This window comes from Galeopterus variegatus, unplaced genomic scaffold (assembly GCF_000696425.1).
Source record: "Galeopterus variegatus unplaced genomic scaffold, G_variegatus-3.0.2 Scaffold4824, whole genome shotgun sequence".
NCBI classification, from domain to species: domain Eukaryota; kingdom Metazoa; phylum Chordata; class Mammalia; order Dermoptera; family Cynocephalidae; genus Galeopterus; species Galeopterus variegatus.
This window is the reverse complement of record NW_007730935.1, coordinates 70409-97555: the sequence shown is the minus strand read 5'-3', so window position 1 is coordinate 97555 and position 27147 is coordinate 70409. Positions and strand designations below refer to the sequence as shown.

The window sequence follows — 27147 nt, the reverse complement described above, 5'->3', positions numbered from 1 at the left end:
TTTTTCCAGAAACCACATTCTTTTTCCATTGATAATATACCAAACTAGTAATAGTGCTTATCTTTGGATATTTAGGACTATGGTAGACTTTCATTTTCTTCTTTTGTACTTTTATGCGGCAGGAATTTTTAAAACATAAAATATTTATCCCAATATACAATCCAATTGTGATCAATGGTTCCTGGGCTGCATCCCTCGTTCTTGCAGTGGCTGCCTCCAGGCCTCCTGCGATGTCCCATGGACTTCCTGACCCCACCCCACTGCCCGGCCCTTACCGATACTTCATGCCCGTGCGCCGGGCGGTGCAGTCATCCAGGGAAAGGCCGTGCATGCGGAGGAAGCTCTCCATGTTCCTGGCCTGGGCGGCTGCCCGCACCTCCCGTCGCCGCTGCAGCTCCAGTGTGTCCGTCTGGCGGACGGGGTGCAGGGCCCAGTCAGAGTGGCACCTTCCGCTCACGCTCCGCAGACTCTCGCTGTATGTCATGGACAACATGGTGCCTCCTGGCCTGAGAGCCGCCACTGTCCAGATGGGAAATGCCGGGCAGTGACGGGTTAGAGAGAGTGCCGATGCCCTCTGTGCCCCAGCCGGATGGAACATCCTCCGAGAGCCCGGGGACGGGGCCTAGCCCCGCATGTGAACACCTCCTGGCATGAGAGTCTCGGTGCTCAAAGTGGTGCCGGATGGGAGCTCTGGCCAAGCTGCCCTCCTCTGCCCCAAGCACAGGCAAAGCTGCATTCCAGGCGGGAGAGCTGCGCTCTGAAGTTCCAAATGAAAACGGGAGCAGGAAAACATGCAGAGCCCGAGACCCCAGATGCTGAAGACCAGTGTTGCTGTCCCATGGTGACTGAGGTACTGTGTCATAGCACTCTCGAGGTGGTTTCCAGGGTCAAGCCAGGAAAAGGGCTGTCCCCGGGGAAGTAGCACAAGGCACACCCATCCCTGAAGCAAATGCTAGTGCGATCTGCCAGGGCGGCACATCACCCCCACATGCCAGGCCTGCCCCAGGGAGGGCCTATTTGTTCACGATCCTTGTAAAGGGAAGCGCTATCCACGCAACACATCCTCTGCTTGTCAAAAGCACCACTGCACCAGCAGGGATCTTTGGGCTTCATGCTTCATGACAATTAAAGATGTCACAATCTATAATTTTTTTCAATAGAAAGACTGAGCAGAATGCATTGGGGCGGGGGAGGGGGAGTGAGGGTAGTCTGGGGAAATAGGTTTAGTCGGAATAGGGAAATTTCCAAGCTTACATGTTAAAAACTGTTGCTAAATAGTCATCCTAAATGATGAATGTACACTCTCAGAAACTAAAAACACAGATGTCCATCCACGGGGAAACGGATCACATGGGTGATGGTCCGCCCACATAGTGGAAATGTGTGCAGACATCTCGATATGGACTGATGTGCGATGAGCCCTAAGAGACAGTGGCCAATTAAAAAAGGAAAAAGAAAGGCGAGGGGAGAAAACGCGTGTCCAAAATGCTACCACCGGTGTTAAGTCCCGCATACAAAAGTGAGTGCCTCTGTGAGGGCAGCATGGTGGCTTAGCCCATGTCTGCAGAATCTGTGGCCAGGCAACAAGGACACCGTGGTAGGCACGGGCAGAGCAGGCCCACCATCTGGGGAGCCCACTCCTCCAACCCGCACAGCAGCCCCAGCATCGTCACCAGGGAGAGGAGGTGCAGACAGGAAGTCACGATTTCAGCTGGGTCAGCTGCAGAGTGGGATCCTGGAGCCTGGCCCTGGAAGCTGGAAGGGAACCAGGACTTTCCTCACCTTCCACCCTAAGAGCGAGTTCGATTATCCCTGGAAAGGAGCAGGGAGGGCTTTCCTGGGAGCTGAGGTGGCTGCAGAGGCTCCAGCATGGCCCTTGTGGGGGGAAGCTGAATCTCTGTGGGGTTGCCCTGTGCTGGCCCTTCCTCAGGTGAGCTCCAAGGGTTAGCCTGCTTGGCTTCTTCAGGGGCCAGAGGAAGGGCCCCACAGCGGGCAGGAGTTTGAGATGAGCCCTGTGCCCAAGGGTCCTTCCAGAATGGGTAACCAGCTAGCTGACTTTAACTGCTCGGTCCAAGAGTGCACCTGGGGAGGGGCCACCTCTGGGAGGCCCATAGCTACCCCTTTCACAGAGGTTTCCCTGCCATTATTTGACTCTCTGTTTCTCTAACTGCAGAGACTGTCATACATGTCCGATCTGCCTCTGCCCAGCACGGGGCTTGGCTCAGAGCAGGGGCCTGGAAATGATTGTTGAACAAATGTGCCATTGAGGCGGGGAAGGTGAGCCTGGAGAGGAGCTGAAGAGAAACCGACAGGCAGGGAGCTCCAGCAGGTGGGGAAGGAAGCAGCGTCCTCACGGGACCTCACTCAGGGTTGATGGCACCTCCCCTGCAGGCTGGGCAAACACTGTCTCCTGGGGCACACTGCTCTGCAATCTGAGGGGCATGGCCCCTGGGGGTCCTGCATTTCCCTGCCCGTCCTCCAGCCCTCCCCCACCACGTCACACACTTCTTTCCTGCTGTGACCTCTCCCCGGCACATATCACCTGACTGCAGATCCCACTCTGTGTCTCACTGTGTCTGCTCAGCGTCCACAGCGTGCCCATAGTGCACATAGGAGGCGCTCAGATACTCGCTGAATGTCAACCAAGGCCTGGCCTTCCAAAGGCCAGCCAGGGGCTGTAACTGGGCATTTCCTGTGGTGCCCAGACAGCAGCTGGCTGGGGCTGGGCTGGATCCCTGACTCAGGCCCAGCAGCTCTTTGCAGTTGCCCTCTCCTGGGGGGGTGGGTTGTCCCACACCAGGGCTTGCATTCACCATAGCTCAGATCCCCAGAAAGGGCCCTGCAGGACCTCTGGACGCTAATGCAGGCAGGGATGACCCTGGCATGGAAAGCCCACCTTCCAGGAGAGTCACTCTGGAGGCAGTAAAGGGGACTGGGCTCTGGTGGAGGGGGTTCATCTTAGAAAAGGGGGCAATGGAAGCCCACAGGCAGCAGCCCCCCATCCCCTCTCCCTGTCCACTGGCTGGACACTCCCCTCCCTCCAAGTGCACGTAGGGCAGCGTCAGACAGCTGCTTTTGAGGTGGCTGTGTGGCTAGCCACCAGCCCTGTGTGGCAAATGGAAGCCAACCCTCACTTCCTTGGGGTCTGTGTTCAGAGAGAAGGCCAGCCAGGTGGGCTGCAGCCGGGGGGCTCTTCCCAAAAAAGCAGGACCTGCCTGAGATGCACATAGGCACCTCCAGGCTCAGGCAGGCTGAGATCAATAGCCATTAGCTTTCAAGACATTACCAACAAAGAACAACCTGGGTCTGGTTTGGCTCTGGAAGCACAGCCAAGGCCCCGGGGTGGGAGGACAGTGCCTCTGAGTGCCAGGTTCTGGACAGGGGCAGCCCCACCGTCGCCGGCTCACAACACAGCTCAGGCAGGCACTTGGCCCTCCCAGCCTTAGTCTCCATGTCTCTGAAGGGGGCTGAGCAGAGACCTGCCACACCAGGATGCCAAGGGCTGCAAAAGGCAAGCTGGACACCAGGGCAGGAGCTGGTGATGGGACATGATGCCCTTGTGATAAGTGCCATGTAGAGAAAAGCACAACATCAGGCTGGCACATAGGGCGGGCCTCCCGAGAGGGCATGAGTGACCCCAGGTTTGAATGACACAAGTGAGACATGCAGACGCCAAATACCACTAGAAAATGTTAATAGGATAAAACGGAAGTTCATAACGCCTCCTTCCCACAGAGGACACGTACATTCCTAACGAGATGGGCGGAGGGTGGAGTTTGGAGATCTGGGGGGGAAAAGGGAGAGAGCAGGAAAGCATAGACCTCAGTGACCTCCCCAGGATTCAGAGGGTGTCCCTCTCAGTGGGGGCAACGGACTCTCTGCTTGTGATCTTTCCTTACAGCAGTGCTGGGAGCAGGCCTGAGAGCAGGGCCTCTGCAGCGTGGAGGGAGCCCAGGGCCTCTCGCTGCAAGCATGTCCCCATGGTGCAGGGGCAGGGCTCAGGCCAGGTGTCTCATGGGCAGAGAAGTGGGGAGTGGGAGAGCGTGGTGGTCCTGGCATGGGGTGGAAGGGTGAGGAGCAGAGATGTGTGCCAGGAGTGGTCTGTGGCTGGGAGGGCCATGCACAGTGGGGGTCTCCTATGGCCCTTGAGTGGGGCATGACTGTGGGAAGGAGCTGGGAGGGCTGTCCCAGGGGAGGAAGGACGGGCAGGTGCAGAAGGCATGGGGGAGGGGGGAGGGTTCCGATGGTCACCAGCACTGCCCATGACTGTCCGGGGCTCTGTGACACCAGCGCCCCTGGACTCCCTCACGCTGGGGCTCTATTCCTGGCTTTATCTGAAGGTGACTGTAGCAGGGTTCGGTTCTTGGTTGAAGCACCCCAAGTAAGAAATTCCCAGGGAGGAGGGGGGCAATCCCATTGCTGGAGCTCCTGCCTCGGAACCTCCACTTCATCTGAGCTCAAAAGTGCAGTGACCCCTACCTCTGATTTGTAGCATCCCAGCCGCTTTCCAGAGAGAGGTTTTCCAAGCTCTGACACCCCCAACCCCAGTCTCAGGAAAAATTAGCCCCTCCTCAATAGCCGTTGCTAATTATGCGACGCCTACAAGTTCCTTCCTGTGCTGGGGCCTGCCTTTTGCAAATCTATTCTTGCAGACTGGGGGACTCGGGGGAGTTCACATGAAATAACGCTGTGACATGGAAAAATGAAGCGAGCACGTTAACTTCAGTGAGTCAGTAGGAATCGCTACCTCCGTAAAGTCGTCTACCTGGAATTTCTGAACTGTGTTCCGTTTACTGAGAGCCACCAAAGCATAAAATGTGAGACTGCAAAGGAACCCTGAACAAACGATGACATCCGTCTAGAGATCAGAGAGACCTGCCCAGGTTCTGGACAGCAGGGATGGGAGGGAAGCTGTTACCACTGCCTGGCGCAGCTGTATGTCGCAGGGCATCGCATCAGCACAAACACAGAATTATTGTCGTTCACGAGCAATCAGCAAACCGAGGCCCAGACAAGCTCCCTCAGGCATGTGCTTCCTGGACAGACTCCTCAGACAGCAACCCAACCTCCTGACAGCGCTCTCGGCAACACGCGGAATGCCCGAGTCAGGGGTGAGCCTGGCTCTGGGGCAGGCAGGGCCACAGCCAGCCGGCACCAGGCAGGGAACCCACCCGTGCCCGCCCGTCTCTCCTCCGTCCAGCAGCATCTCCAGTTTACCTGGGGCCGGTTGTTTTGAGGCTTTGTGCTTTGAAAAATGGAGAGGAGCTAATTTCAGATCAGCCGAGAGCATCCCCTCTGTTATTTTAGTTTCTGGGGATGCTTGCCCCGGGTAGCATCTCCCCCTAAGGAGGCGGCTCCGACATCCAATCCTGGGGNGTGAGCCTGGCTCTGGGGCACGCAGGGCCACAGCCAGCCGGCACCAGGCAGGGAACCCACCCACGTCCGCCCGTCTCTCCTCCGTCCAGCAGCATCTCCAGTTTACCTGGGGCCGGTTGTTTTGAGGCTTTGTGCTTTGAAAAATGGAGAGGAGCTAATTTCAGATCAGCCGAGAGCATCCCCTCTGTTATTTTAGTTTCTGGGGATGCTTGCCCCGGGTAGCATCTCCCCCTAAGGAGGCGGCTCCGACATCCAATCCTGGGGCGAAGGGACGACTCACCTGCCTTCGTGGGCGTCTGCTCTTCAGGAAGGCCACAGGCTAGTTTATTAGGGATCACCAGACGCTCTGAGGGTCTGGCGCAGTGGCTTTTTCATTAGGGAGTGTCACTGCAGATCGCCAGAAGCAATCGGTGAACGAGGCAAGTCCCACAAGGGTCGGGTTTTGAGGCAGTGAGTCCATTAGTTCTATTAGGGCGTTTTCATTGCAAAGAGGCTGAATTATTCACGAGCGCCTCTTTCCCTAAGAGCTTGGGAAGTGCAGTTCCGTGGCGCAGCCTGGCACGGCCGACTCCTGGCGTGTAAGATTGGGGTGCAGCCCAAGGTGGGGGGGGGTCCTGCCATTCCCTTGGCTCCACCTTTGCTGCCTCCATCGCCCTCATGTACCAGAGACAGGTAGCAAGGGGCAGGCTGTGCATGCTCTTTGTCATTTGAGTGCGGGACACACATGATTGTGTCTACAGTGGGGGCGTTGGGGTCCCCACAGCATGTGGCCACCACCTAGAGTGAAGGGGTTGGGGTCTGGCAAGGCCTCCCATCCCTGGATGTATTCCAGGGTGGTGTGTCTTATCTTGCCAGTACCTATAAGTGGCTGGAAGGTTCTGGAAGTCTGCTATTTGGACACCACACTGTCACTTCCTCCAGGTGGGGGCACAGGCGCCCTTCTTCATATCACAGGTCCTCCCTTGGGGTCTGGAAGATGCTCTGAGACGGCTCCAAATGAGGCTGAGTTCTGTGGTGAGTTGTGACCCCTGGGACCTGCATGTCACCCCAGGGTGCCTCAAAAGTCTCAGCATGACATCATCTTCAGCTAAGAGAGCGCGCCAGCGCATGTGGGATTTGGGATGGATATGGAGCTGTCTATCCTATGACAAACAAACAGTGGTGGCTGCCATGGGGGTTGTGGGGGCAGAAACCAGTGCCCAGGACATGGAGTAGAAGGCAAATGAAATGGGAGGCTGGGTGAGGACACGGCATCCGGAAAGGCCTCAGTGGCTGAGTTGGGATGGTTTTTCTCCAAAGGCCCAAATCCACTATGTTGGTTCCTCACTTGTCACCTCTGGTGGGGTGGCCCTGTGCCTCACTGGTAGGAGTGGCTGTCAGCCTGGCATGCCCTGAATGAGGTCGCTCCCCGGCCACTGCCTCTCTCTGTCCCTCTCAGCGCCTGCCCATCAGCAGCCTGGCCCCAAGCCTGGCTTCTGACGTCCTTTCCTGCACCTGCTCCCTGCACCCCTCTCCCTGCACCCGTGCGTAGCTCTTCCTCTCTCCACCGTTCCTGGGCTGTTACCTGGCCTCCCCACACTCAGCCTCCCCATTGCCCGTCTTACTCCCCACCCTGGGCTTCCTTCCTACAGCACAACACTGACCCCTGCCCTGCTCTGACACCACAGATGGCTCCCAGTGCCCCCCAGAGTCATCCGAGCTCCTCCACTCGGCATTCTAGGGCCTCTCCAATCTCACCCAGTCCACCCCACAGCCTGGCCTCTTGTGATTCTCCAGCACACCTTGCCGCCCAGTCTGTGCAACCACCTTCTGCGGTCTGTGCACACCTCCAAGCCGCGGCTCAGGCTGTCACCTCTACTGGAATGCTCTTCCCAGTCTCTGTGTTGAGCCCTGCCCAGCCTTCAAGGTCAGCTCAAAGCCCCCGTGCTGCCTTCTCCAGGAAGCCTTCCCTGACTCTCTCGATTGGCTGCTGCCACTCCCTCCTCTGAACCCCAGCAGCTCTTTGGACTCTTCCACGACAGGCTTTGCCTTCTAGATGCTATTCGAGTTATTAGCGTTCTGCGGTAGACTGCATATGGTTCCCAATCCTCTACCCCTCTGTATCCACGACCTTTGCCATGTGACTTGCTTGTTCCTCCCACTGGTGGGAGGGACACATTTTGCTGCCCTTTGACTTTGGGCTTGTTCAGGAGACTTGCTTTGGCCAAAAGAATGTGAGTGGAAGTGACAGGGTCCCGTTTGCAGCCACAGGTCTTCAGAGACACTGCATAGTTCTGCTTTTCTCTGTCACTCCTGCGGGGAGAAGAACGTGCCTGGGACGGGCCATAGTTAAGGAGGACAGGCAGATGGAGAGCTCCTGGACCCAACCTGCTCCATGGAGACGAACCCAGCCTCGCCTATCCACCCACATACATACAAGCAAGGAAGAAATGCTTTGCTGCCTAGCACTGAGTTCTGGGGTTGTTTGGCACGTGGCATTCTGGATGCCGCTGACTCACACGGGTCTCACCTCCCTCACTGGTCTGGGGGCGGCTCGAGGGCAGGGCACGCACCTTGAACACGTCTGCCCCGTTGGAGGGCCAGGCAGGGGCTCCATGCCGCTGGTCGGGTTGCATAACCATCCCATAGCCAGGTTCCGTGACTGTGTGACAAGGGTGCCCCACCGGGACTGGTACCCAGTCTGTTAAACAAAGATCTCACCCCTCAGAGGTCATTGTCAGAACAGCCACGTGAAGAAACCACATGGGAGATACACCGGGCAGGACGGCCAGAGCCCAGGGGCACCAGAACATGGAGCCCAGAGGCAAGAGGGAGGCCTTCAGAGCTGGCCCTCGGGGCAGGGAGGGCCTCCTGTGGATGAAGGTGCTCACCCAGAGGGCCCCCCAGGGGTGGAAAACAGGCTGAGCCGTGGGGTTCTGAAAGACTCTCACGTCAACTTGGTTACAGCAGACAACGTACTTGGCCCCTCCTACAGGCGAGGCCCTTACGGCCGGCAGGGCTGTACCTGCGATTTTTCTGCCTGCTTATCTGACCTCCCTCCTTTCCTTCTAAGGACTGAGGTGGACATGCGCTCTCTGAGGATGCAATTCAGGTGCAAGTTCGGTTTCATTGGTCAAACCCCTCTGTGACAAACACTGTACCATCATTACTGCACATTATTCCATATATACATACATTATGATACACACATTTCATCCAATAAAAGCATTTGCAAGTCCAAGTTCAGATTCCCTCTGTGACAAACACTGTACCATCATTACTGCACATTATTCCATACATACATACATTATGATACACACATTTCATCCAATAAAAGCATTTGCAAGTCCAAGTTCAGATCTAACTGTCTCAGGCAAAATCTTATCTAGCCAAAATTTCATCAGAATCAAAGAGCTGACCATCTCTTTAGGGCCCCTTGTAAGAAGTGAGACCTCACAGGAGGCCCCAAAGCCATGGCACAGATTAGCCTGAGCACTCAGCCCACGGTCACACCCAGAGGTGCCAGGCCTGTGGGGAGGAAAGAGCCCCATGTGGAGATCCAGTGCTGACCCCAGCACCTGCTGCCTGAGACTCCTGGAGCATCAGCAATAAACACCCCCCAGTGCTGCCACCAGTGGCAATCCTGGGGAGCTAGTCCTGGGTAGAGAGACCTCCCAGGCCCAAATACTAAGAAGCAGCAACACGCAGGGGACCTGATGCCAAGAGCTGTGGTGAGCCCCCACACAGTACCAAGGCTGGTGGAACTCGCTGACTTGCAGGTTCCAGGCAGCCCTGACATTTTATTTCCTAGAGCTGGAGAATTTCTAAGGATGCACCTTCCTAGAGCATCCCTACCTCACAGGTGAGGGAGAGATGGCCCAAAGGAGGCACGGACTTGCCTGAGAGGACCTTTTGGGGCAATAGTCTGGGCCTCTAGGGGCCTTGTCCCTCCAGGGCACAGTCTCTCACCAGGCAAACACCCTGTTTGCTAATTCACCAATAGGGAAACACGTCGGAAGATGTCACCGAGTCCACCCCGACCCTGATCCAAGTCACATCAGTACCACACGCCCCCAAGGAGGCATTAGCTTAGATGACCCCGAGAGCTCTGTGGGTTACAGATCAGCTCAGATCCACAGGCAGAAGGCAGGGTGGACGCGCTCTCCAGAGTCCTCTGCAAACCCGTGACCGTGGGAAGGCATCTCCTCCCCCGCTGGTGAGTGAAGGTTTCACGGTAGATCTGGCTGAGAGCTGAGCAGGTGTCAGAAGTCCACTTGCTCAAATCACAGCACACTTTTAGTAGATGAACACACACAACCCGACTTGACATTTTGCATCAGGACATTATGTGATGCTCTGTGGGTAAGCACCGAGAGGCGCCGGCAGAGCCGAGGTGTTATCAGGGGTTTACTTCAGAGAAAACACCAGCGCACCCTACCTGGGATGAGCACGTCCCCCCCGCCCCCGGCCTACAGCTTGCTGGGTTATTTAGGGAGAACGAAGGACTCATTACCTGTAGAACTGGAGCTGCCTTTTGGGACTCCCATACCGAGTGCTTCGGCGGGCAATGGAGGAAAGAGAAAAAAAGGAGAGAGAAGAGAAGAGAGACAGTCTACAATTGGCAATAAGCACGGGAGGGGCCAGCTCAGAAAGCATCGCCAACATCCCGCAGCCCCAGGACCCCCGCCGGCTGCCTGCTCAGGGTGGTCTCGGAGGATGCACGGCCAGCTCCAGATGCTTGGCAGCAGCGCCACCCAGTGGCCCTTGGAAGCAGAAGCCCAGAGCCCATTCCGCCTGGACACTAAGGGGTCTTTTCGTGTCTGGCCTTATTTCCCACAGTCAACCTCTGGGTGAGAGTCTGTCTGGGTTTTAATATGTTTGAGAACACACTTTGTAATATGCTTTAGGTCAACAGTTGAAAACTCTTAAACCAAGAAGTGCTGCTCAAGTCTGCAGGTGATTATAGGGCTCTTTTCAGGACAGACACCCCCTTTCCCTGTGGCTCCCACACACACTGGCTCAGGCCCCAGCAATTACCTAGAAAGGTCAGCTGCCCAAGGACCTAGAGACCTCTGGGGTCCTGCCCATGCTTTGGGTTTTTGCTGTCCTTGGAGCTGGCAGCTCTCACCCAGCGCCCTCCATGTGCTGGCCTGTTGCTCAGGCTGACTGTCGTGTAAACAGAAAAATGCAGCCCTGGATCTGGAAGTGGCCTCCACCAGAAGGTCAAGGGTGTCCGGGAGCATCTGGCCACACCCCCCACTCCGGGCATTGGAAAATGGGCAGACGTGATTCCCCAAAGGCCTGCAAGGTCATCGGCCTTGTCCAGGGTGCCGGGGGACCACTGCGCCCATGTGAGCCACAACGCTGAAAGTGTGAGGAGCAGAAGGCAGGGACGGGCCCCGCTCACTGTCCCCTCAAATGAAATATTTCAGAAGAGTCAGGGACAAAAACGGAGTCTATCCTGGCTCAATCCCACTCAGAAAAGCTTTGTTTTTCTTCCCTATTTTGGCTTTTAAAAGCTTCCATTCCCTTTTTGGAGAAAATGCTCACCAGTGTGCACTGCCCAGTCCTGCAAAGCAGAAGTATGTGGGCCCCATGTGGTCCTTCCCTCCTCCCATGGGGAGGCCAGTGGCCTTGGGGACCCCTCCTCAGAGGCAGGACTGGCCCTGGGAGGAGGCCAGTGTGGGAGTGAGGTCGGGGGGTCACCTGTAGATCATCCCGGGGGAGCCCGTCTGCCGCAGGGAGAGCCGAGCTGGGGAGCCTGTTGTCGATTCCGGATACATGGAGCCGGCCTCACTTGTCCAGACCCGCTCACTTCTTCACGGAGGGAAAATTCTGGAAGAAAAGCAAAATGTGGTTGGGGGATGATGGTTAAAAAAAGGTCAACCAGGTTTGGCCAGGAGGCTCTGTGATTGTAAAGGCCCAGAAGGCTGTCTGAGTTCGTAGGGCGTCTATACATGCCTGTCAGACAGACAGACAGACCTGTGGGGCTCAGACAGGCTGATGATCATGTGTTACGCCTCTGTGAAGGATTTCCACTCCATCAGTCCACACTCCCACCTGACGTGTTGTGGGGCTCCTTCTGCGCCTCCCTGGCTGCTTTTCTGAAACTTGGAGCAGGTTTCCGCTGCCCACATGCTGCAGAAGAGATGGCCTCAGAGGGAGTCTGTGCATCTACTGAGCTCCCGTCTGTCTTCCCCTCCCAGGAAGGGGCCCTGCTGAGGTCCTAAGGCAGCAGCTTGTAAGATGCCCCCGATGAACCTGGCTCCTGGGATTCCTGCCCTTCTGTGGATCCCTCCCCTCAAGCGTGGCTGGACCTTGTGACCCGCTTCTAACCAGCAGACTATGGCAGGCTCTGATGAAGCCAGACACCACACTGGAGAGGCCCGTGTGGCAGGTACTGAGGTGGCCTCTGGCAACAGCTCACAAAGCAGCGAATCCTTCAAACAACTGCAGGAGACTGGAGGTGGATCCTTCCCAGCTGAGGCTCCGATGAGAGCCCAGCCCTGGCCTGACTGCAACTCGCGGGTCCTGAAGCAGCAGAACTGGCCACTCCCTGCCCAAACTCCTGATCCCCAGAACTGTGAGATGGTGACAGAGTGTGCTGTTGTGAGCTGCTGAGTTTTTGGTGATTGTAGATGACGGGAACACTTGCCCACGCCCGTCCTTCCACTCACTCCGCCCGCTGCGCCCTTGGGCTGGGCCGTTTTCTTCACCTGGACCCCTGGATCGGCCTCCTAACTGCTCCAGTTCCCACCCAGCCCTCACTTCTTGCTCCCCCCAGCAGCCAGGTGCATCTCTGCCGGGGTGAATCTGGTCACGTTACCCCTTCCTTCCCCTCCCCAGGCCCTGAGTGCTCTGCCTCCCCGTGCCTCGCTCCCGGACCCAGCCCCAGGCCTTCTCCAGCAGGCCAATGTCACGCCCTCCGCGGGGCCTTTGCGCTGTAGTTCGGTCCGTTCTGCCTGCTGTGCCCTTACCTCCCCTGTCACCCTTGGGTCTCCTCAGCGAGCCTGCCCAGTGCCCCAGCCAATGCCAGCTGACCTTCCTGTCTGCACACTGGCCTGTGTTGTTCTGGCTCCCTCTCTGGAGTGCGAGCTCCGCAAGGGCAGGGATCTCGTGGGTCTCATCACAACAGCACCCTCTGTGCCTAGAGCAGGGCCTGGCTTATGAAAGGGCAAAGGTCCCCTGATCCAAAATCATGTGGTCCTGCACCAATGGCAAAAGGATGGTCCAGGCTCAAAACACAGCTCCGCCTACCCACAATGGCCCCTGAAATTGCAGGGAGGGTGATAACCAGACACCCAGCCAAGCAGCTGATCTGGAGGGCTTTGTCCATCCGACCCTTCCTTTCCCCCAGAACCTCCCATCACCAGGAGGCTGGGTCCTTGGAACACCCCCCGCAGTCACGTGATGCAGGTTTAGGTCCTGCTGATAACTGGGGTCTCCTCTGAGTGAGAGGTGTGAGCGCCTGCGTGAGCCTGCTTGAAAAACAGGGACAGAAGACACAATGGAGGTTCCCCCCATGACAACCTCAGAGGAAGTGGGGGAAGGTGCCCCACAGTTTTTCCCTTAAAGAATCTCACGTGGAATGCAACGATGAGAGAAATAAAATGCTCTTAAATCCTTAAAATGAATACAGCAATGCTTGGCTGACACTAATTCTCGCTCACCAGGCAGATTCCTCATGAGTCGCGATGCCGTGATCTGGGCAGACCCGCCTCCCTCCACCCTCAAGCCCCTCCACACGCCCCTTTCACACCAGTCCTGGACAGGGGGCAGCTCCCGCTGGACACTGAAGGCCTCTTGATCAACTTTCCTTTTGCTCTGCGGTTCCTTCAGGACCACGGCCCCAGGAGGTACTAGGCTGATCCCTACCTGCCCAGATCAGCGCAAGAAGCTTCTCCCCCGCACATGGGCAGGACACAGCCCTAAGTCACTGACGCACGCTGCACTCTGGGCCCCAGGCTGGCTGCAATTCAGTTTGTGCAGAGCCTCTTCTACAGAGAGGGGCTGGTGACGGGCATTGGGGGCTGGGGCCCTGAAGGGCAGTCTCTCCGTTTGCTTTCTTAGGTGACTTGGAGGCACGAAATCACCTCACTAAAGTTGTTAAAGAGCTGCTGTTTAAACTCCCAACGATGCTGTGCTTCCAGCTGGAAGACGGTGTGCTCCTTAACACACAAAACACTGACTGAGCGTCCTGTGTGCAGGTGCTGGAGGCCGCCTGGATGAGTAGCACAGCCCTGACCTGGGTGGGTGAGGGATGCGGACAGGAAACCACAGCCACCGAGTGGCAGGCGCTACAGAGCGGCAGACACAGGCCTGCTGGGAGTACAGCCGTCACCATGGCCCCTCCCCAGGGGGTATCCCGTGGGGGATGTGTAAACAAACGTGCTGGTCCACAGGCCACAGGGGAGGATGGGGGGTAGGGTGTCCTCCCACGGGTCTGCAGAAAGGGATGGGGCCCGGATGCCTGCACCCTTGATGGGGTTGCTGCCCACCCCACACCCCATTCTTCCTTCCTTGGCTTTCCCTGGGTCCAGCTGTGGAGCAGCGGCACTCAGGAGTGTTTAACTTCCAGAATTCTAGAATCACAAACTCAACTTGCATTTGAAAAGGTGCAGGGACCAAGACTGTCTCATTCCGTATTCCACACACGTGGGGCTGGGCCCAGGCACTTACATTTCCAACAAGTTCTCAGGCACCGTTGGTGCTGCTGGCCCAGGGAACACACTTCGAGAACCACTTGTCTGGCGGGGTCCTAGCCCATGAGACAAATCCAGCCTGCCTCCTACTTTTATAAATAAAGTTTTATTGGAACACCCCCATGCCTGTTTGCTTACGAGTTATCTAAGGCTGCTTTTGTGCTACCACGACGAGGTTGAGCAGCTACAACAGGGACTGTCTTACCAGCAAAGCCTAAAATACTGTCTATCTGGCCCATCACAGAAAAAGCCTGCCAATGCCTGTTCTGGGCCATTCTCTCCCCACTCTCAAGTGACAACTTCCCAGCTCCTGCTCTCCTTAAATCCCCAGCACCTCCTCTCCCTTCTCCGTCCCTGCTCTGACTTTGCTGCTCCAACAGAAGCAACCAGTGGCCAACTTGCCCAGCCCAGCCCACCCTCCCGCCTCAGCCCTCATAGCATCCTGCCTTCCTCCTGTGGTGCCCTCCAGGGCCTGGGCACCACGCCCTGCGCGACAGCGCCCTGCGGCAGCAATCTGCCCCCTGCGGGGAGCACTGCCACCTGCATGCGACCAGCTGTTATTCCTCCCATCTCAAGAGAAAAAAAATCAAAAAGCGGCTTTTTGGACCGACTTCCTTCTCCCCCATTGAGCTGTTTCCTCCCGTTCACAGGAAGCTCCTCTGGAAGTTGCCCTCACTTGCCTGCAACCCCTCTCCTTTCGGCTCAGACACTGACTCCGATCAGCCTCTGGCTTAACCACTCTGGAAGCCCCTCTTGCCAAGGTCGCCGTGACCTCCCTGTCGCCAGGTCCAATGGTGCCTGTCGTACTGGGGCAACCGTGGCGCTGCACAGGGGGGTCTTCCTCAGCCCCCAGGACCCCTGCTGTCGGGGTTTCCCTCCCGCCTCTCCAGCCACCCCTTCTCGGTCTCCTTGACTGCTTTGGGCCCCTCTGTCCACTTCCAACTTTGGCAGCTGCCCAGGCTCAGGCTTTGAGCATCTTCTCTTTCCTGTCCACACGAAGTCTCAGATTTCCGTCTGTCTCCTGGCTCTGGCCTCCGCTGCCACACTGCAGACCCTATGTTCATATCTCCACCCTGGCCACGCTCTGGAGCCCAGCCTCATTTACTCGAGTGCTTGGGGACACCTCCACGAGGATGTGAATCAGGTGCCTCAGATTCACGTGTCTACACTGAGCTCCTGGTCGGCCCGCCAAGTCCTGTTCTCCCACGGCCGGGTGGCACCAGCGGCGTAAAGGACGCCCCACCCTCCAGGCTCAGTCCAAGTTCCCGGGTGTCATCGCGACTCCTTTCTTCCTCTCATGTCTCACATCCCACCCATCACAGCCCGAGTCCTGACGCTTCCCCCACGCTCCCTGCCACCTCTTCCGGGTCCGGGCCACCTTCTTTCTGGCAGATCCTCACAGCAGTTCCCTAATGGGTTTCTGCTTCACAGGGGCCAGAGTGACCCTCCAGAACATAAATCAGTCATATCCACACTGCTCAAAACCTTCTAATGGCTTCTATTCTACCCAGAGTAAGAGCCCAAATCTCAACAATGGCTTCTGGGCCCCTCCTGGTCTGCTCCTTTGACCTCTTGACCTCACTCCACCGTGCCCCCCACTCACTCACCCCAGCCACACTGGCTTTCGGGGTCCATGAGCCCAGCAGACTGGCTCCCACTTCAGGGCTTTTCTGCTCCTCTTCCTCCTGCCTGAATTCAGCCTCTGACCCCCCAAATCTACCTAGAACCCCCACTTTGCCTCTTTATACCAAGGTCACCTTCTCACGGAGGTCTTCCTTGGACACATTGTCTTAAATTGTAAACCCCGTCTCCCCCACGCGACCCAGCCCCTTTCTGTGTTATTTTCCTCCCTAGTGTTTACCACCTGCTAATATACCTTCCATGCCACCTGCTTGTCTCATTTATGATCTCTGTCCCCACCAAGATGCCGGCTCCGTGAAAGCGGGGAGTTTTGTCTGTTGTGTTCCAAGCTGTGCCTGGAACATTGTAGACTCAACAGGTATTTGTTGAATGAATGAATGAATGAGTGAATGAATGATTCAGCCTGCTGAAGGCCACGGAGAGAGAGCACAGGAACAGCGGCTGGGGCTCGGAGGTCTGTTACTGCAGGTAGCACGCCTGCAGTGCTGGTGCTGAGGGCCTGGGGACAGCTGTTGCATGTAATCGAGGGCCACTCTCTCTGGAGGGTGTGATGCTTGCTCTGTCCAGTGGGGGTGCTCAGGGCAGCTACAGGTGCAGGGACAACCGGTGCCACTGGATGAACTTAGGGAGGGTCCCTTGAGGAGGCCATTTGTCCCACTCCCACCCCTAGCCCGGACTCCAAGAAGAGCTGACCCTGAGGTCAGGCTCCCTCTGTGCCAGCAGTCAGCTCCCTGGCCCGCAGCTACAGGCGGGCACTGGACTTGCTCTGGTGACCACTTCACAAGGAACCACAGGCCACCAACAGCACCTCTGTCTCCTTCCTCCCTGGGGGCCTGGCAGCCTCTGTCATCTCACAGAGGAGGAGGGGATTAATGAGATTTCCCCACAGCCCCTGCTTTGCATTCAGGATGCAGGACACATGGGCAGAGCTGACCTGCCCAGAATCCGCCTCCTCCCTCTGCAGCTGCCACTGTCCAATCAGGAGCGACTGCATCTGCAGAGCAGCCAATCCCCATGTCGCTGACATACTAGCAGGGATGCTGTGAATCCCAGCTGGCGCAGCAGCTCATGCACAGCGGAGGCAGCAGGCAGAGCTAAGCCGGGTGGTCCTGGGACACCTGACACCCCAAGGATCAGGAGAACAGGCTTCAAAAACTGTCTGACAACACACCAGGCCCAGGAGGGATGGGAGGGGAGCCCAGCAGCTGAGAGGGCACTGGGCTCGGGGTCCAAGCTGGGAGTCTGCAGTCTGGGTCCCTCCTGTCTCCTGAGCTTCCTTCCGTTCGGTCTGTGTGTGACCTTGAGCACATCTCCCTGATTTATGTCTGGAGAATCTGAATCATGGAGCATTTACAAAGGCCTGTCCAAGCTTTCTCAGGGAGCAAGGAGAAGCAAGATATAGAAATGCCTTGAACCCAAGAGGAAAGATGCTGAATAAATTCTAGGTCTTCCCTTTACATGGTAAGCTGACAATGACAGGTGTCATGGGACATGTGCCCCAGACCACCCCATTCTACACACATGGGCGATCAGTCTAGAGCAGGCAACCCCTGTCCCCTGCAACCTGGAAACAGCCAAACCAAAAATAAATGAACAAATAAACACTCATGTGGCCCGCCAGCAGGCTCATTACACAGACAATGAACAGTTTAACTTTAGTGCTCCAAGGAGTGAGTTCTGCTGTGATTCAGTCTTCGAGGTCACCCCTGTGAATATTAAATTGTAAGCTCAGTGTGTAGCTGGGAGCCTACACCCTGTTACTGGAGAAGGAGACTATGTCTGTCTATTAACTGTAGATTCTGAATTACAGGAAAACTCAGGCTGGCTGGAACCTTCCTTTTGCAAGACTTCTTGATCCAGAGTTAGTTAGCACTTTGAGCACCAGAGAGGGAATCTGTTTCTAAATTGAAGTCCTGCCCGACCCTGTTGCACATGTTCCTACCTTCTTCTAGAGCTGGGCTGGTGACACAATTCCACCCTCTTTGGTTGACCCTAGGAGACTGCTCTGGGTGCCGGGGAGGGAGGCCGGGCCCAGGCAGTGGTTCAGACGTGGGCTTGGGAGCTGGCCAAGGTTTGAGTTAATTCTGCTGGTCATTCGTGTACGACCTTGGGCAAGTCTTTCTCCCTTCCCAGTGACAGCTCTTCGTCTGTGAAGTGGGATGATGATGGGGAGGATCCTTTGATGTGCTCACAGGTGGGGGTGCACGGTGAGGGCATGGGAGCCGGGACCAGCCTGTGCCGGGCCCTGGTTCACACCAGGCCCAGGTGCAGGGCAGGCTCTGGCCAAGGCCTGGGTATGCTTCTTGATGAATCGCAGACCACAGCTGCTACCTGACACTTGTGCCACATGCATGAAGGCAGAGGGAGCTGCTCCTGCACAGACATGTCCCAGGCAATTGGTCTCACCCCCAGAAAATCATTTTTCAGGGTCCTCGGACTTGCCATGACAGCTTCTGCTTTTCCTCGCCGCCTCTCCCCTTTGCTGTCAGAAGGCTTCTCATCTTTCTGATCCTTCATAGACATGTGTCCATGGTTGCATCCAAACTCCAAATCATCCTGGGGCTCAAAGCTTCCAGGAGGCCGATCTCTAGATTGCTGAGGTCTTAAGAATGATAACTTTGCACTAGTTACCTGTTGCCACGTGGCAAGGACTAACAGCTTAAAACGGACCAACCCTAACACCTCAAGGGAGGGGGCCACGGTGAGCTCATGGTTGGCAGGAGGTGGCCACCGGAGGCTGCCGTGGAGGTCAGCTACTGCAACACCAGCGACGGACTGTCCCCAAATCTACCTCTGTCCCCACATCCTGTGAGACGCCTGGAATGTCAGCTCCACTAGGGCGGGATGCTCCATCGCTTGGTCCACTGATGTATCCCAGTGCCCAGATGGCACTGGGCACATGTAGGTGCTCAGTGAACACTGACCGAGGGAATGAAGAGAGAAGAGGCTCATGCCATCTGGGTGTGACATCCGGGCAATCTTCCGGAAGCCTCCGGGCTGAAGGCTTGGACTCAAGCTCCTACTTATCGAACAGATGTTACTTTCTTTTTTTTTTTTTTTTTTTTTTTTTTTTTATTTTATTTTATTTATTTTATTTTATTTTTTTTTTGTCTTTTGTCTTTTTGTTCCGTGTCCGGCAACGGATCGCAACCCTCAGTGTTGCCCCCGTACCGGACCAGGGACCGGCAACGGGATTGCAAACCTCGGTGTTGCTCCCACGCCTCGCTCAGCCAGTGAGCGGAAGCCGGTCTGTATGTGGGATCCGAACCCTCGGGCGGCAGCGCTGCCGCGCCTCCTAAGCGGCGCACTATCCAGTGCGCCACTGGGCTGGCCCCGAACAGATGTTACTTTCACGTTGCTTCTCGAACTCTGGAAATCCTCCCTGCCAAAGCCCTGAAGCATCTGCCATGACCACCGCATGGCACGAAACCACCGCTGGGTCTGTGGGCCGAAGTCTGGGGAGCCAGGGTGGTGACTGTGTGCCTCATGAACAGACAGGAAGTGGCATAACTGCACGAAACCACACGCCACATGGGAGGGCACTTGCGTAACACACCCTTCCTCTCCCCAGGAGGCAGGGGCCCGAGACGGGAGCCAGCTCCTCTCCTGTGAGCAAGAGCTGGTGGCGAGGGTGGACGCTGCTGCCTCTGAGCATGCGCGGGTGCCAGCTCTGCCTGCGCTCATCCTGGGGCACCAAAAGCCTAATTGCTGTTGGGATGCCCTGCAGGGCCTGGGCCGGGGTCTGCAGGTCAATATGACCAATTCTCCAGACCTTGCTCAATGCAGCCTGAGGATGCGGAGGGAGGATGGGGTAAACGTTGCTAGAGGCCAGAGGTCACAGCCATGATCCCTGGTTTTGTCACAGAAAAACCTCAGTCTCTCCTCTGAGCTTCTGAGGCTGGAGCTAGGGCACCGGGGCACAGTGACCTGCTACCCTGACACTAAGTAGCACGGACGTCACACAGTTCAGGCAGCAGAAGAAGCTTCTGGACCAACCATGAAGCCCAAGTCAAGACTACTGGATAGGAAGTTTGATAATACATCACATCAAAGCCACATCAGAAATTTTAAAAAGACAACAGAGTAAAAATTTCAGTCTTCTCAAAGCAACATGCAAATGCCTGTTCCCTGACTATACACATCAAACCAACCCAGCACAGAGCGTGGGTCCAGACTGTGGCAGGGACGGTTCACATCCACAGCTGACTAACACTGCAATTTAAAAAAAGAAAGGCTGCCACCAAAAAGCAATGCTTAAATGCCTTTCCCCTTCTACCACAAACACACACCCAGACCTAAACCCAGGTCGCAGGCACCTGCAGGCAAAGACCCTTGCCACGGCTCACGTCCCAGCCACAGGCCGCACTCGCAATGGCTTTGGTTCTGGAAACAGCCACGCTCCCTCCCTGAGAGGGAGGCTCATATCCTGGGGAAAGCAATTGGACTGTGGCTCCCCCAGCCTCTGTGATGTGCATCTGGGGTGAAAAGCCACCCTACCTTGAGCCTTAGCTGCTCCCTGGCTGCCCCACCCCCTGCAGTTCCTGTATTTTTCTCATAACTCAGAGTGCACTGAAGATGTTGTTTGAGGATCTGGGTCCTGCTGAGTTCAGGTGCAGGGGCTGGGTATGCGAGAGAAAGCCTTATCTCCTGGCTGTGGCTCCTCCAGCTCCATCTTGCATCTCGGCGAGCACAGGTGGCAAGGCGCGGTGCTGTGCAGGGCTGCTCACCTGGCACCTGGTGGAGGGTACCCCAGTGCTGTATGATGGCATGAGCTGCCCTGAGTCAGGGTGAGTCACAGGATCCTCATGCAGGGCCCCGTGTGGGTGCCGTGTTTGCCGTGGAGGCAGCAGAAACCCTCACCTGCTCCGGAATCCCCACGACCACGTGCCAGGGCCTCAAGGCCTCCTCCTTCCTCAGTCGTTCCACCCACACACACCGTGTGCCCTCCGGCGGTAGATGAGCCGCTGTCCCTCTCAGGGAGCTCACAGCCTCCTCCCCACCCTTCCCAGCTGTGACCACACCCTACACCCATTTGGTGGGGGTGGGGGAGGGGAGGAGGGAGTGAGGCAGGGGAAGAAGGAAGCGCGGTCACCAGGGGGCTCCCTGCCGACCCCTGCCCTGACCTCGGGAGACGGGAGACGTGCTGGTGCTGCGCTGGGGGGCTGCGTGTGCCCTCCACCCCCACCCGCACACTCAGCTGTGGGAATTGAGGCAGCAGAAGGGAGGGGATGGGACCCATAATGTTCATTTTCAAGGCAGGGGCCCTTGCTCCTTCCACTCAGAGACAGGAAGTCCCAGGCCAGGGGTTCCCGGGAAAGAGCAGATGGGCAGGACTCTCTCCAGGAGCTGCCAGGGCTGCTTGGCAGCTGTTACCCTCCCCCCCACCACAGGGACGCATGTGGCCCCGCAGGGCTCTCAATCCCCAGGCATCTCCCCCTTGTTGCCCAGGGATGAAAGCAGAAAGCAGAGGAGAACTGTGTCACGATCAGACACCTCTGCTGGGGTCCGGGCCACTGTGTGGAGCCACAGCCTCTGGGACAGGAGGCGACGTGGGCCATGCCTGGGTCAGGCAGGAGGTAGGGTGGGGTAGCTCCCTCCCAGGCTGTGGCCAATCCCAGGGAGCATGGGGCTCAGGATGCAGCTGAGAACTACCCCTGAATGCGAGGGGAACACAGAGCCCCCTTCAGGGAGCAGGGGCACTGCCTGTCAGCCACAGGACCCATCCTGGGAAACACCTCCCCCAAAGCACCCGGGTACCTGCTCTTGAACTGGAATGAGAAGAAACGAGACCATGTCCTGCCTGTATGTGGTGGAAGGCCAAGTCACGCGTCTGCTGCATGGCAAACCGCTATGGGACCACAGGGCCCAGCAGGAAGTTGGCACAGCGTGTGCCAGGGCTCCACAGCGCTGCCAGGGCAGAGCAGAGTAGCCTGGCTAACCAGGACCTGTGGGGCACTGGGGAGTGGCTTCTGGTCCCCGGAGTGCCTGGCGCCATGACCCAGGTTGGAGGACCCCAGACACCCCCAACCTTCCTGTCAGTGCAGCAGACACAGGGTACAGAGGCAGGCAGAGGGGGGCAGGGAGCACAGTCCTCATGGGAGAGGGAAGCAGCCCGGCATGTCCCCATGCCCTGCCCACAGTGGCCCCTCCAGAACAGGAAGCAGACCCTCCCTGTCAGTCTGGGAGCCCCTTTCTCAGGCAGGTAGGGACAGACATGCAGCCACCAGCTAGCCCTGGTAATGTTCAGGAGAGACCCTTGCTGGAGCCAGCTTTGTGCCAGGGCATGCCCCCCACTCTCTTCTGATCTTCTCCACAGCCCTGAGAAGGGCTACTCTGCCTTCCCGTTCTACAGATGACGACACTGAGGGTCCAAAGGTTTCAGGCAGAGGGTCTACCTTCCATTCTGGAGGGTCTGCCGTGGGTGGGGCGTGGGGATGTGCCAGGCTGCTTCCCTCTCTCATGAGGACTGTGCTCCCTGCCCTCCTCTTCTTGCCTTCTGTCCAGGGGTGGCTGCCTCCAAAGCTGTGCTCGGAGCTGTGCACTGCTGAGATGCCTGGGCAAGGCTCTGCCTTCCGCCTCTCCTCCCTGGTCCCATATAGTGCCAGGACGCAGCAGGTGCAGGCCTACTGTGTGGGGGGCAGGGGAGGCCCTGGGGAGAAAGTCAGAAGGCGACTTCCCCCCGCAGGGAGCTTTTCTTCTTTCCTGTGGCCTCTTCCTTCTTGGGGAGGACCCTCCTCCCATCCACACCGGTTGGGGCCAGCTGCTGAGTGGTGGACCCTGCACAGCTGGGCCAGCCTCCCTGGCAACTCCCCTGGGGAAGAGCCCAAGCTCTCTTGGGTGCAAGGCAAAGGGAAAACTTGGATGGAGCATTCTGTCCCCCACAGTGCCGGCCACCTTCACTGTACTGAGTCCCCAGGCCCAGTCACGGCCCACCCCCTTATACGTGAATCTGGGGAGGGAGGTGGGTGCTCCCTTCCCCAGGGTGGGCACCAGGCTCTGAAGCCTTGTCTGGGAGCCAGCCAGCTTGGCTCTTGTGCATTGGGTCTGGGTGCCATTGTTAGTCCCTGGCAGGACAGATACGGACATGGCTATGGGGTGGCGGGGGTGGGGGGTGAGAGAAAGAGGGACAAGAAGGAAAAGAAAACAGTTTGGGTTTCAGTAAGAAAGCAGAGCTGTTAAGAGACAAATAAGAGGGAGAAGAGAGAAGGAGAGCAAATGGGAAAGACAGACAGACACCATGAGGAGAGCGGGAGGAAGGCCCACGTGGAGCTCGCTCTGGACCACGCCCCCGCCCTCTGCAAACCACACTGTGCAGCTGAGAAGATCAAGGCCCACGCGTATTCAACAACACCCAAGGCCACTCAGAGAATCAGAGGCAAGGCTGGGGCTGTAGCCCTGGTATTCTGGGCTCATTGGGGCTCTTTCCTGCACACGTACCATGACCTCCCCTGCCCTGGAGCTCCGCTTGGGCCTGTGATTCTGGACAGGTGACCTCCACTGCCTGTCCGAGGCCAGGGAGCAGCAGCTGTCCTCTTGTTTCCCAGCACGGAGATGGACCTGTGACTCTGCGGATCTGCAAGCACAGAACAGACTCTCTGCTACCTCAGACCACCATGGCTGCTACCGCAGCTCAACAGCAGCAGGTAAAAGTCAAATGTCACAAATGAGCAGCTGCAACCTCACCTCACACACTGAACCAGCTCCAAACCAAGCTCAGCATCGTTCCTGGCCCTTAAAAGTAAGTCACACTTCTTCAGATATCTGCTGTTTTTAAAACAAGTTACTTTGGGCCAGGAAGGCAGGTGACTGTTAAACGCTGGGTGGCAAAGTTAGAAACACCTCCTCTAACAGACACTATCAACAGAGTAAAAAGGCAACATACAGAATGGGAGAAAATAAGTGCAATCATATATATGATAAAGGATTAGTACCCAGAATTTGACGTCTCTAGGCACTTATTCTGGATGTCAATCCTTTATCACAACTCCTAAATATACAGAACTCCTAAAATGCAACAATAGAAAACCAAACAACCTGATTAGAAAATGAGCAAAGGACTCGAATAGACACTTCTCCAAAGAAGACATGCAAATGGCCAGTGAGGACATGAAGAGGTGCTCAGCGTCACTAATCGTTAGGGACATGCAAATCACAACTGCAATGACACACCACCTCGCACCTGTTAGGACAGCTACCATGAAAAAACAGACCCAGGAAATAACGCGTTGGTGAGACGCAGAGAGCTTGGAACCCTTGCACGCTGTTGGTAGGGATGTGAAACAGTGCAGCCACCGTGGGAAACAGTACGGTGGTCCTCGAAAACTTAAAAACAGAATTTTCATGTGATCCGGCAATTCCACTTCTGGGTACATACCCAAAAGAATTGAAAACAAGGTCTCAAAGGGACACTTGTACACCCATGTTGGTAGCATTATTCACAATAGCCAGAAGTGGAAGCAATCCAAGTGTCCCCCGACAGATGGATGGACAAGCATGGACATGCGAAGGACCACTCAGCCTTAAAGGGCAGGAGATCCCGGCACACGCCACAGCACGAGGAACCTTGAGGACGTCACGCTCAGTGAAATAAGCCAGACACAAAAGGACGATACTGTCTGATTCTAGTTACGTGGAGTACCGCAGTCATCACATTCACAGACACAGACAGGACAATGGCGGCTGCTGGGAGCAGGGAGCTGGGAGCCGGGAATGGGGGAGTTAGTGTTTCATGGGGACAGAGTTTCAGTTTGGGAAGATGAACAAGAGTTCTGGAGAGGGACGGTGGTGACGGCTGCACAAGTGTGAATGTGCTAAATGCCCCTGAACTGTACACCTAAAGTGCTAAATTTTATGTTACATGTATCTTACCACAATAAAAAAATTGGAAAAAAAAAAAAAAAGAGAAAGTACTTCACTTAGTCAACGAGCAGCTCCACTTCTGCATTTATATGTTGAGCCATTTATTTAAGCTAGATCAATCAACGTGGTGGATACGGTTGCTGACCGGCCCAATGTCACCCAGGACCCCCCTCTGGAATTATCTTCTTGCTGGGTAGCCTGTGACCATCTATAAGCCGAGTCCTGGTGGGCAGGGATCCAGGAAAGTTCTGCTTTCCTAATGGAGAGGGACAGAGTCTCCCGGTCGGCTCTTGTCATGGAGGAGGCTGCGTACCCAGGCCTGCTTCCATTCTCAGCAGAGGGAGTGACACCAGCAGCATCTCAGGCCAGATCAGGAGGCAGGAGGTGGCAGCACAAGAGGCCCAGATGGAGGCTGGTCTGCAGTGAGCTGTCTTGTCTGTTCCCCCAAACGACCACACAGCAAGATTGTGTGCCAGGCCCATCTTGGGACCACCAAAAATCTCTTCCTGCTGAGTAGGGACCTCACAGCCATTCTCCTTCTGGCTTCTAGATATTTCTACAACGTAAGGAGCAACCACTGAATACACCTGATTTGATGTAACTCACATTGCTTTGGGCCGGGACTCTGAGGGGGGCATATCCTCCAGCTGTTAGCAAGAGAACTAGGGTCACACATCATAGAATCTCCAAGTGTGAGGAGCAGGGGGCCAGGTGCCGGGCTCTGGAGGATGCACTCTGTAAGATCCCCATGTTGGCGGGTCTCAACAATGCCAGCCTTGGGGAACCTTCAGCAGATTATTGCACTGGGGACAACAGAAACGATGAAAAAGTTCCTCTGTACAAGTACCTCAATTTGAAATGGCTTCCTTGTAACTTCTATCCATGGGGCCCACTTCGCTCTCCCCACACAACTAACAGATCAGGTCCCTGTGGTGTGACATTCCTTCCAGTGTCTGAGGACATCTGGTATCAGTCACTGCACCCCACGACCAGGCACTCTGTTCTCGAGAGTAAACAGAGTTGCTTCTTTCGATCCTTCCACACGAGGTTTCTGACTTCAGCTCATAAACACAATTTCGGCCGACGCTGTGTAACAGGCTTCCTATGGGTTAGCGCACAGAATCCTTACAAAGCCTCAATAGCAGGCCCGGTGATGGTGCCCGCTGTGCCGCGAGGACGCTGAGGCCAAGGTCAGCTAGCCAGTGAGTGGACAGCAGGGATCCGGGGCTCCAGCCTCCGCACTTCGTCGGCCACCGTTCAGTACACCCTGGCCACCCTCTCTGAAAGGGGTTTCAGTTTGCCCATATCTTTCCTAAATGAATAGAGACACCCAGAGCAGCGCATGTCATCTGACTGAGGTGGCCACCTTCCTTGCTCTGGGACAGGGGTCGGCAAACTGCTGTGGCCCGAGGGCCAAATCCAGCCATTGCCTGTGTTTGTGTGACCCACGAGCTAGGCGTGGTTTCTACATTTTTAAATGGTTGGGAGAAAACCAAAAGAAGGTTTCGTGACACATGAAAATTATATAAAACCCAAATCTCTGCATCCATAAATAAAAAGTTTTTTTTGGCACATAGCCACGTTCACTTGTCTTTTGACTGTTCGAGCTGCCATAACAAAATCCAGACAGCGGGTGGTTAGACAACAGAAATTTATTTCTCATGCTTCTGAAGGCTGGGAAATGGAAGATCAAGGTGCTGGCAGATTCCGTTTCCCCCGAGGGCTCTCCTTTTGGCATGTAGACAGCCTCCTCGCTAGGTCCTCACATGGCAGAGGGTGGGCTTTGGTCTCTTCTCATAAAGAGACTAATCTCATCACGGCGGCTCTTTCCCCATGGCCTTATTTAAAACTAATCATCTCCTAAAGGCTCCTACCTCTCAGTGCCATCACATTGGGGATTAGGGCTTTAACTATGAATTTTGGGGGACACACTTAGTCTATAGCACCTATTTACATACCATCTACGGCTGCTCTCATGCTACCGTGGCAGAACTGAGAGGTTGCACAGGAGATGGTATTGCCTGCATGTCTAAAACATTTGCTATCTGGTCCTCTATAGAGAACATTTGCTGATCCCTGCTCTAGGACATGTCCATCAGCACGGCCTTTGAGAAGGCCACACTCACTCTGAGATACCAAAGCTCCCCTGATCTGCCGAAATACACACCTCCGTTCCTGCAGCCCACATCCCCTGCCGTAATCCCTCACTTGTTTTCCAGGCCCGAGTCTAGGACTTGACCTCTCTCCACGTGCTTTTTCATAAGAGGCCAGCACTGTCTCCCTGTGCACTTTTGGTCGCTGTCATCCTGTTCATACCTTGAGTGCAGGTGAAGCTTAGGTGGTTTGCTACTTTCCAGCCAACCCTGGGATTCAGTTGAGTGTTTTCATCTAATGAGAGCATAACCTCCTCCCCTGGGGATTTGACACGCTAATCCACATTAACAGCTGATGCCCAGAAGGCAGGCCCGCTTCAGTGGTAGCGTGATTTGTGGCATTTTCCCTATCCCCGCTCAAAATCTCATTCTGGGGGAAGGCAAACATAGAAAGTCCACTTGATGCTGGTGTGGCTTCTGCCTGGGGGGGGGGGGGG

General features: G+C 56.1%; 1 protein-coding gene across 1 annotated transcript in view; it reads right to left on the bottom strand.

The window, feature by feature from the left end:
• The window catches only part of KCNAB2 (potassium voltage-gated channel, shaker-related subfamily, beta member 2), a 94290-nt gene that overhangs the window by 44814 nt on the left and 22329 nt on the right, over nt 1-27147 (bottom strand). Inside the window, exons 2-3 of the mRNA XM_008588435.1 lie at nt 11062-11190; nt 9869-9910 (exon numbers count right to left, since the gene is read on the bottom strand). Of these exons, the coding sequence (XP_008586657.1) occupies nt 9869-9910; nt 11062-11138 (119 nt within the window). The 5' untranslated portion in view covers nt 11139-11190. The remainder of the gene's footprint in view (nt 1-9868; nt 9911-11061; nt 11191-27147) is intronic.